This window comes from Talpa europaea, assembly GCF_964194135.1.
Source record: "Talpa europaea genome assembly, chromosome: 7".
NCBI lineage: Eukaryota > Metazoa > Chordata > Mammalia > Eulipotyphla > Talpidae > Talpa > Talpa europaea.
The window spans coordinates 115,151,981-115,163,244 of record NC_140074.1 but is presented as its reverse complement, the minus strand read 5'-3'; the positions used below and the strand labels follow the sequence as shown (position 1 = coordinate 115,163,244).

The 11,264-nt window shown below is 55.5% G+C and overlaps 1 protein-coding gene across 1 annotated transcript; it reads left to right on the top strand.

Annotated features, from left to right (window-relative positions):
* Positions 1 to 414: 414 nt before the first annotated feature.
* Positions 415 to 4,623, top strand: WFIKKN2 (WAP, follistatin/kazal, immunoglobulin, kunitz and netrin domain containing 2; the record flags this gene model as incomplete). Its single annotated transcript, XM_084236197.1, has 2 exons — positions 415 to 615; positions 3,103 to 4,623. 2 exons carry the CDS (start codon positions 415 to 417, stop codon positions 4,621 to 4,623), a joined length of 1,722 nt encoding a protein of 573 aa, XP_084092323.1.
* Between the last annotated feature and the right edge of the window lie 6,641 nt (positions 4,624 to 11,264).

Genomic DNA, 11,264 nt, shown 5'->3' with positions numbered 1-11,264 from the left:
CCTAAACTGCTTCCAGCTTTTTTTTTCCCCCTTCTGCAACAAGTCTGTGATCGGCCACGGGACAGAGGAGCCAGCAGCCTGCCTGTGACAGGCATCAGGTTAGCCCGCTCCCACTCGGGTGGCGTGCCCAGGATATAAATCCAGGCTGGGCCCCTGCTGCGGCCCCTCTCCCCGCGCACTCAGGAGAGGGAGTTCCTCGCAGAGACCTTTCTTTTATCTGAAGCCGCACGGCCCAGCGGGCTCCACTGACTTGGTGGAGGCTGCCGAGGCAGCTTTAGCAGTCTTAGCAGCAGCGAGGAAGCCTGCCGGGGTGGGGGGAGAGGGCAGGTGTCCGCAGCCCCCAAGAAGGAGCAGGCCCAGCTGGGCCCCCAGCCCCTCGTTGCAGGGGAGGCCACTGCCTTCGCAGACCGCACCATGTGGGGCCTGGGATGTCACCGGTTCTGGTCCCGCTGGGGACGGGTGGTTGCACTGCTGCTGCTGCTCCGGGTGCCCCTGAGAGGCCTGGCACTGCCACCCATCCGCTATTCTCATGCTGGCATCTGCCCCAATGACATGAACCCCAACCTCTGGGTGGATGCCCAGAGCACCTGCAAGCGGGAGTGTGAGACGGACCAGGTGAGTGGGAATCTGGAAGCCCCAGGCGCACCCGTGAGTGTTAGTGAGGGAGACGGGAGCGGTGGTGTGGGGGCAACTCGGGAGTGCTCCCTGCGGGGTCCAGGAACATGGAGGAACTTGGGCCACGTGGAGATAAAAAGGGTGTGAGGCCTGGAAGAAGAGGCAGGTGTGATGTTCAAGTTCATGGGGGACCAGGTATCCACGATTCCTGTCCTCGTGCTTACTGAGGGATGCTCTGTGCCTGTACCCGGCCAGGCACAGCTGTAGCCTGGCATGACCTCTCACAACTTATTTACAGGTAAGGGCGACACTCAGGGATGTGCAGTGAACAGCTCCATGGCCAAGGATGGGAGGGTGGAAACTCACATAGATCTGACATCAAAGCTGAGACTCATCTGGCCTCCAGGCCACCTCCCCAAGGGTGTGGACCCCGACCCTGGGAGCAAACCAGGCTGACAGAGACAGTGGGTAGGAACAGCTCTGCACCAACTCTGTAGGTGTCCCTGAGAGGAAAGTGGACTAAGTTTCAACCTGCCAATTCCTGGATCCTCCCTTCTGCCCACATGAGAACAGCCTGCAGCAAGCATCACAGGCCTGGCTCTCGGATCCTTCTCTCCCAGGTTCTGAGTCCCAGGGCCATCCTTGCCACTCCCCCAGGGGTGAAGGCTTCTCTGGTGCCTGGCATCTACCCGGGCAGAGGCACTTCCTGCCAGATCCTGGGGCTCGGGGCTCAGCTGGGCTGGGAGTCTCCAGGGAACATGACTGACCCTAGGGCTCCCTCTGCCAAATAAATGCATGTCACCGACAGGAGGGCCCTAGAGAGGGTGGTCTCTGCTCAGTGCCACACTCAGGCCAGACGCTGCCAGTGAGTGATGGTGATGCTGCAGGAAAGGGAGATCTGGAGTGGGGAGGGGTGGCAGAGCATCCCATCCAGGTACGGCCATGCAGCTAGGTGGGTACACTTGCAGACAAGCCTGTTTCTCAGGCGCAGGTGGCCTGATAGATCCCGTGGGGGCTGGGACAGTGACACTCTGGCTGATTTTGTGTCAGAAGCATCTGCGTGGACTGAGGATTCAGAAAGCCTAGGGGTACATTCTGTGTTTTTAACCAGAACTTCCCTTTAGGTTTCCTGTACCCAGAAATATCTTCTCCCTGGTCTCTGGGGACTCAGCCCTTCATGGTCCTCCAAGTGCTGAAGAAGCTCACTGGGCCAGAGTCTCTTAAGGAATTAAATGACTCTCAGGTAGGGGGCAGGTCCTCCCACCCTCAGCCCCCCTGGGGCACTCTTGCTCAGACCCCCACGCTAAGGTCTGCCCATCTCCGTTCCAGAGCCTCCTCTGGTGTGGCCTAGAAGCCTATGCCAAGCAAGGGCTGCAAAACAAAGTCCCCATTCTGAGCTGAGAGGGGAAAACAGTAAACAAGTCAGGCAGGCAGGCCCCACACCGCCCGGGTGGGGATATTCCCCCTCTTAGCTGATGTGGAATGTCAGAGAGGCTGAAATAAAAGTCAGAACCACAAGAGGCCAGCCCTAGTGGGGAGCAGTTCACACAGCTACTACCAGAGCGGGGGATTAGGAGGGCTGCCCGCCTGCCCAGTGGGCAAGATGTGTTATTGTTGAAAACACCACGTGAAACCCTTGTTTATGTCGGCCCAGAGCGTGTTGCTAATTTCGAGGAATTAAACTAATGCCTTCCATGGCTCCACAGAGAATCAGAGGGAATTACGGCCTGGAAAGCCAATGCTGCTGGCCTAGCTGACGCTTGCCGCACCAGGGGACTTTTTCCTTCTTGCTTTCCCCATGAAGGTCCTGCGAGCGGACACTGAGCACCTGTCCTGTCCCGCCTGCGCACCCCTCGGCTTTGGATGAATGTGGGTTCTCCTCAGCACGCTGCTCCCTCCCTTGAATGCCTGTCCTGCTGGTGCCAGAATAGCCCTTCTTAGCATTTGGGGTGACCTCTTTCATTTGGCCAGGGCACCCTCCCACCAATTGGAAAAAGGCAAAAGGGCAAGCTTGCTTCTCCCAACCTAGAACTCATTCATGGTAACCGCGTGACAAGGGAGGGACAGCTCATCTCAGAATCCCACTGGCCTGGAGCCTGCAGCCCTTCCCTGCCCCTCCCACCTCTGTGCGCCAGGCGTCTCTCCGGGTCTTTGCAGTCTCATCTGTAAAATGGTGGTGGGTATGTGGCTGCCTCCAGGCAAGTTTCCTAATCTCTGCGCCGTGGTTATCACCTGTGAAGTGAGGATAGGGGTTGTACCCCAGCTCACAGGCTGTGATGGACATTAAAAAAGCTGACAGATGTAAATGTCCTCAGGAGAGGGCTTGGCAAATGGTAGGTGTAATGTATACTTAGCTATTATTTTCAAAATGTTTTACTTATGGTAGGTGGTGAGCACATATAGGCTCCCTTCCTGAGGAGGGATGGCTGGGAAGCCCCTGCTATCTTCCTGCTGCCTGCTCAGGCCTCTTGGTTTGGCTCTCCCCAGGAGTGTGAGACCTATGAGAAGTGCTGCCCCAATGTGTGCGGGACCAGGAGCTGTGTGGCAGCCCGATACATGGACGTGAGAGGGAAGAAAGGCCCGGTGGGCATGCCCAAGGAGGCCACGTGCGACCACTTCATGTGTCTGCAGCAGGGATCCGAGTGTGACATCTGGGATGGCCAGCCCGTGTGTAAGTGCAAAGATCGCTGTGAGAAGGAGCCCAGTTTCACCTGCGCCTCGGATGGCCTCACCTACTATAACCGCTGCTACATGGACGCTGAGGCCTGTTCCAAGGGCATCACACTGGCCATTGTCACTTGCCGCTACCACTTCACCTGGCCCAACACTAGTCCCCCACCACCTGAGACCACCGTGCGTCCTACCACGGCCTCCCCAGAGACCCCTGTACTGGACCTGGCGGCCCCAGCCCTGCTCAACCACCCTGTGCACCAGTCGGTCACCATGGGCGAGACAGTGAGCTTCCTCTGTGATGTGGTGGGCCGGCCCCGGCCTGAGATCACCTGGGAGAAGCAGCTGGAGGATCGGGAGAACGTGGTCATGCGGCCCAACCACGTGCGCGGCAACGTGGTGGTCACCAACATTGCCCAGCTGGTCATCTATAATGCCCAGCCCCAGGATGCTGGAATCTATACGTGCACGGCCTGGAATGCTGCCGGGGTCCTGCGGGCTGACTTCCCACTGTCAGTGGTCAGGGGTGGCCACGTGGCTGCCACGGCAGAGAGCAGCCCCAATGGAACGGCTTTCCCCCCGGCCGAGTGTCTGAAGCCCCCTGACAGCGAGGACTGTGGCGAGGAGCAGACCCGCTGGCACTTCGATGCCCAGGCCAACAACTGCCTCACCTTTACCTTTGGCCACTGCCACCGCAACCGCAACCACTTTGAGACCTACGAGGCCTGCATGCTGGCCTGCATGAGCGGGCCGCTGGCCGTGTGCAGCCTGCCGGCCCTGCAGGGCCCCTGCAAGGCCTATGCCCCTCGCTGGGCCTACAACAGCCAGACAGGCCAGTGCCAGTCCTTTGTCTACGGGGGCTGCGAGGGCAATGGCAACAACTTTGAGAGCCGCGAGGCCTGTGAGGAGTCCTGCCCTTTCCCCCGCGGGAACCAGCGCTGCCGGGCCTGCAAGCCAAGGCAGAAGCTTGTGACCAGCTTCTGTAGGAGTGACTTTGTCATCTTGGGCCGGGTCTCTGAGGTGACCGAGGAGCCGGACTCAGGACGTGCCCTGGTGACCGTGGACGAGGTCCTAAAGGATGAGAAGATGGGCCTCAAGTTCCTGGGCCGGGAGCCGCTGGAGGTCACTCTTCTCCACGTGGACTGGACATGCCCCTGCCCCAATGTGACAGTGGGTGAGACGCCGCTCATCATCATGGGCGAGGTGGACGGTGGCATGGCCATGCTGCGGCCTGACAGCTTCGTGGGAGCCTCAAGCACCCGGCGGGTTAGGAAGCTGCGGGAAGTCATGCACAAGAAGACCTGTGACGTCCTCAAGGAGTTTCTGGGTGTACACTGAGACCCCTGTCCCGCTCCGCTCCCCTCCCCACCCCTCTTCCACCTACCCACCCCTAATGTCCTCAGTCCGCAAACTGGGCAAGGTCAGGTTAGACAGTCTTAGGCCAGCAGGGTGACGTCAACCGATGCATCAGAAAACATCAACAGAAGGTCCCAGATCCGCTTCTAGTCTTTGGGTTCAATAAGAAACAATAAGACACCTGCAAGTTATCCCTGCGGTCAGGTCTGTGTGGGCATCATTATCCTTTTTGCTGGCCACACCCCTCCCTTGGCTCTCCAGTCCACCCTACCCCCGCCAGGGTGGTAAACACAGTGACTGCCTGGTAGTCACAGGAATCAGACATGGAGTGAATTGGTTTGCTGACAGGGTGGGTGGAGAGGAAGGAGGACCCCTAGATCACCAAGAGCTGACATCATCTCATGTTAGGGGTGTAGGAAGTGGGAGCAGGATGCATGGTCCAGCCCAGTACACAACTGGCCCTGAGTGGAGGCTGCTGGGAAGGCACCTTTGGGTGGAGGTCAGCTGGTGCTTTGGTCATGTCGGTCCAGCAGTTTGGCACCAGCACAAAGCGTGTTTCTTCTCCTTGGCTTTATGGATTGGTTTACTGATTCCATTACCATGGCACAGAGAGATGTTAGCCACTGCCCAGCTTACAGTAACGGAAGGCACTGTGTCCAGAAGCAGAACACGGCTGGCCCTCCCAGAGCTGTCAGGTCGTCCCATTTTATCTGCCACTGGCTTCCTTGGAGATCAAGCAGATAGAAGCCCCAGGATCTGATTTAGGAAGGGAAATAAAGGGAGCCAAAAAACAGGCAGTGAAGGGGGTTGGTGAAGGACAGGAAAGGTGGGAGAAGGGGAGGCTGCTTGGGAAGGAAAAGAATGTTGCTCGATGCTCCCATCTGGTGGTGGCCTTGGGAGCCGCAGGGACCTGGAGGGAAGGTCCAGGGGAGGCCTGGGAGGGCGGGTTTGGGAACATGGCAGGTTGTTGTTGACTTTTTGTTCCTGGACTTTTTGTGCCGGTCAAGCCACCCTACTGCTAGATAAAGGATTTGGGAACCCACTGTCAGCTCTACATTTGTCCCCCTGGGTCCCTCAGTCCTTCATTCTGTCCATACCCCTCCAAAGGTGAAGGTCATAGGGGTGTCCTTGTTTCTTCTTCCTTAAATGCAGGGAAGAAGATACCAATTAAAAGCTCATAGTATCAACAGGCCTTCTTGTGTGATGTCTTTGGGCTAATGGGGGTGGTGGTGGGCAGTGTAATTTGGTGAACTTGCAGAGAAGTCTGGCCAACCAAGCCTGCTGCTATTCCACCCACTTTGCAGCTCCAAAGCCCTTTAACTGGTCTTCACCACAGCTCTGTGAACTAGGCCCAGGACGAGGCCAGACCAGCAAGGTGACTTACCTAAGAGCACAGAGGCGGGAAGGCAGAACGTAGGTGTTCAGCCCTGTATCTCAGTGCCCCACCCCATCGTGACAGCATGGGGGCCAGGAGCAGAGTCCACCACTGAGGATGTCCAGTTTAGAGGAACAAAGGCAGAGGGGAGAGCAGAGGAGCAAGGCAGGGGTATGCCGACCAACTGTGACTCCCGAGGAGCCACTGGGTGCGGTCTGGCCCCAGAGCCCTGGATATGCTCTGGATGGGACAGCAGCACCCGGGTCTCAAGTGCTCTGGCTGTGCCCCTCCCCTGGAGATGTGTCCAGAAGTCCTGCAGCTGCGGCATACGGCCTGTCCCCAGGCTGGGAGTCAGCTAATCTCAGAGACACCTCTCCCCTGTGTACTCCCCTGTGCACTCCTCTGCCTGGGCCACAGCCCAAGGAGGCCAGGTCCAGCCTGGCCAAGCCTTCCTTAGAGATAATCCTCTGTAATCAGGAGGAACCCGGATCAGGAAGACAAGCAGAGAAGAGAGCCAGAGGAGAGGAAGCTTTTCAAGTCGCCGGGAGACTACCAAGCACAAAACTGAACCATCAGGAAGGTGTGACTCCCCACTCAGTCACAGAAACAGGGTCTGAGGACTATGGTCCCCACCTGCTTTGAGAGGCCTGGGGTCATTCTACTGTATCTTTTCCTTGGCTGAGTCTTGTAGCCTGAGAGGACCAAGCAGGGGGCACCTGCCATCCTCCTACCCCACAAGGTCACTGTTCTGCTTCCCTGGGGGAGCTCACGTGCCCAGGTTCAGGGCAGCCCCATCGCAGGACTCACCGCTCACCACTGCCCCCGACCAGGGTCCTTGTCACACTCCAGCCCAGCATTGCAGAGAAAGCCCAGCCCAGGAAGCAGACCCGCCTAGGTCTGCACGTCGTGGGCTCTGCCACTTTTGTCTTTGAGCCTTGGTTTCCTCCTCTGTAAAACAGGTAATGAGAGCACTTTACGGAGATCTGAGGGACTCAACCCTACTAACCTTGGAAGTCTAGGAAGCAGCCCGGCCCCTCCCTGCCCACAGCAGCTCCCTGGCTAAGTCCCAAGGACCTAAAGTCCTCCTCATCCTACCAGGGCTGTTTTCACAAGGTCAGTGACCACGTGACTTTAAATGTGCAGTCAGAATATGTCCAAACTGACCACCCCACATGGGTTGCTTTGAGGTTCAGAAAATAGGGGCATTTAGGGAATGGATGATCTGGAATTGATTATAATTTCAGACCTCCTACATGCTATTTAAGGCTGGGTCTTTGACCTCTGTTACCCGGGGCGTATGTAATGCCTGACACCAAGTAGGTGCTCAGTAAAGACTGCACTGGGTTCCCAGGGTCTGGGTACCAGGAGGTCTGGGAGTCACCCCACCCAGTCTGGGAGATTTGGTACGGCCTGGGGCACAGCACACAGTAAGACTGAACACTCCTTCCAATCCCTGCCGGATCACTGCTGTCTCTCTACACTGTGCCCACTCTTCCTCTTTCTGCGTCCCTAGCACCCCCGTCCTTCCTCCCCCTCTAGTTCATTTCTCTGTCTGCCTCTTCTGAGGGCTGGCCTGGTGCTGGCTGTCTCTGCACCAGCCTCGAGGCCTGTGGAGCAGGGCAGCTTGTTTTTTTCCACACTCTGCCTCCCCCAGCACCTCCAGCCACCGAGGACACTCTGCTCCATTGTCTGGCCAGCTGCTCCATAGTCTGATGTCACCCCCTGGACAGTGGGGCCAGAAAGCAGGGACCCAGGGCTGAACTTGGCAAGAGAAGGAGGAGCACACACAGCCACACGCCATTTTCTCAGGCTGGGGAGAAAGCCCCGTGTCCAGCTATGCTGTGACCGCACTGGCAGAGGGAGCGCTTACTTTGTGATAGGTACTGACCTCACCTCCTGTTGTGTCCATCACACTGTATGAGACAAGTGTACTATTTTGCAGGTGACAAAACAGGCTAGAGGAGATAAGAAACTTGCCCAAGATCACCCAGTTGGCAAGTAGCAGAGCCAAAATTTGAACCCAGGCTGTCTGATTTCAGAGCTTTTAATGCTCCTATTTCTCCCAGAGTCATACACACACACACACACACACACACACACACACACACACACACACACACACACACACACTACCTCTGGCCTGGACAGTGTGGAATCCCATCAGGATCCCAAATACCTCCAAAGAGCCTGCCTCCCTTCACACACACCTCCCAGGGCTGTCTTACGACCTCTCCACGTGACATGGTTCTGACACACACGTAAGCAGTCATGCCCTAGATTCCTGAACAAGACGTTAGCGCTATACCTACTCATCCTTCAAGACTCAGCTCCTTGGGGAAGCTGCCACTGTCCCCCAATCTGCAAAAATACTGCAAGCCCCTGGCTCCCTCCACACATGCACCTACCCCAGGCCAGAACTACGCTGAGGGACTCTGGGGTCTGTGGGATCTGCTCCGAGAGCTCATGTGGGGTTTGTTGGGTGAGCAAGGGCTTTGCACTCAACTCTGACGAGACCATTAAAGAGCTGCTCTGGGGTCCGCTCTCCTTGTTCACAGCCCTGCTTCCTGATTCTGTCTCCTCCTCTCACCTCCCAAGGAGTTTGAAGTCTCCCTCCTGCTCTGGGAATGTGTGATTAATATAGGCAGGATGGGTGGCAGGGCTCCTGGGTCCTATTCTTGGCTGTGGCCTCATTCTGGAATGTGCCCTGAGGTCAAATGACACTCCTCTCTCAGACCTGTCAGGAGGAAGAAAGATGGCCCTCCAGCTGGCTCTCCTGAGGGAGTGGGTAGACAGGCAGGTAGACAAGCCCGCCATCCCTCTTCTTCCCGCCTCGCTGACTCCTGAGCCCCTCGGCACTTCTATTTCAGGGTCAGGAGGGCGTCTCTGTGTCCACGTCCCAAAGTATCCTGGGAGATGCAACTCTGGCTTTTGGGTCTCCAGCAACACCCTGACTGCCCTCACCCTCCTCAGATGAGGAGGAAGCAGCATATTTGTCAGGGGTGTTTGCTGCCCCTTTCGCGTCTTGAAGGTACAGCTAGAAACCTGGCAGATGACCATGTGCCCATCCCGATCATTTGTTTTCTGCTTTGGGGTGAAGGATACAGCCAGTTTGGCCAGAGGTTGGTGACAACCTCTGTGAGGGCAGCTGGGAAGTGAAGAGGGAGTCCCGGGGTATTCCAAGGACTCTTGGCAGGAGAGAAGCAAGGAGCCAGAGGGAGGGGATCGGCATGTGAGTATAAAGGATCTGACTCAGGTGCCCTACGTATATCGTCCAGGGTGAGCCTCAAACCCTCTCTAAGCTAGATATTTTACTCTTCACCACCTGACAGACGCCACCCCAGGCCACAACATTCAGGAGGGACAATCGATGTGCGCTCTATTCACCTATATGTCCAGCACCAGACCTGGCCTAGAGCGTGTTCAGTCAAGGTCTGTGGTATGAATGAAGTGAAACCTATAGACCCTTTTCAGAATATAAGCGCGTATGTATTGTAACCATGTAGTTAGAGGCTGAGGACCCCAAACGGCAGTTCTGAATACACATAACCGCACATCTGACTGGTCCCTGATCTCTGGGAGTACCAGGGCTTTACAGGGAGGTTAATAAAGCCGTACTCTGCAATATAGTATTGAATTCATGTAAATTGAATTCAGACAGAATAAAAATTTAAAAATCCGTTGCTCTGTCTCACTGGCTACATTTCAGTTCCATGTTTCATGTGGCTAGTGGCTACTATATTGGACAATCCAGAATATTTCCATCATCACAGAAAATTCTATAGGGCAGCCCTGTTATAAAGGACTAACCTGTAATTCTTGTTTTCTCTGTCATAGGGCTTGTGTAGGGCGGGGAACTATCTGTAATGGCCTTTAATTCCAAGTTCTGCCCTGCCCAGGACTCCAGGGGTTCCAACGTTTCTCAGCAGCTATTAGTTTGGGTCTTCTTGGTCTTATTGTCACAGTCCCACTGTCTCTGGACTTCTATCTCAGCCTGGAAATCCCGTCATCTTTTGTCCCAGAAGATTTGCAGGCCTTCATGCAGTGTGAACTTCTTGGTAGCCTTCCTCAACATCCCAGATTTCCTAAAGCTGCATGTAAATTAGTCCACACACAGCAACCCTCTAACTCATGCACACAGATGAGATGGGTTTACCCCACTTTTAGCTAAAGTGATGGAGAGGGGCTGTTGGTATGGAAGGAGACAGCAGGACAGGAGGCTAAGTCCTCTCATGCACAGCACAGTGCCCATGACAGCAGCTGTGTGTTCCTTGTAGGACCATGGTCTTCCTGTGGGCCAGTGACTCAACAGTTCTTCAGAGACATCTTTGCTGCAGCTGTCATCTTGGTTCTTGCATGGAAGTAATGATGGAAGTAAAGCTGGCGAATTATTTTGTTATGCTTATTGCTACTAGAATTGCATAAATCTTAAAAAAAAAAAGAGGTACCAGGTATTTTATGTCTTAGGGTCCCCAAACCTCCCTGATGTCCAGGGTAGGTGGCAGTGAGGAAAGGTCAGAGTCATGGAAGAGCGTGGGCTCTTGGGTCAGACCGCCTGGATTTAAACAGTGACTGTCACTTTGCATAAGTTGACCTCTCTGTTTCAGTAGCTTTATCTGTAAAATAGAATTAACTACCCACTGTGCCTCTTCAGAAGTAGTGAGTCCAGGGGCCTCCCCGGTGGCGCAGCGGTTGAGCGTTGGGTTGCAAAGCTGCTCGCAGCCTCTGCAGCGCCAGTTCGATCCCCGGCTGCTCCCCGGACACCGGAAGAGGGTCCCACATGGCGTGCAGACCTCTCCTGCTGCCCGCTGCTCCCCTCAGCAGTGTACTTCGGTCCTTCTGCCTGTTCTGCTCCCCACTCTGGCTCTGGTGAATTCTCTCACCCTCCCGTGCTTCTGACTGTACCCAGTGCTTGCATAAATAAATAAATGAATAAATAAATTAATAAATCTTTAAAAAAAAAAAAAGAAGTAGTGAGTCTGGTGGCTCCAGTTGGTTGGGAAGAAAAGCAGCTGCATGTTCGTACTCATGACTGGTACAATAACTCAATGACTGGTACAATAACCAGTAGACAAGAACAGGTCTCTTGGACAGCAAGGAGAACAGATGCAACCTCCTTTGCTGGCAAAGGAAGAGTCCATGAGCGCTTGAGAGGAAAAACAAAGGAAGGAGGGCCACCCTGGGTTGCGCGCCGAGAACACGGCAAGCAGAGACAGAGCATAGCAATGAGTAGACGTGGGAAGTCTCTGTG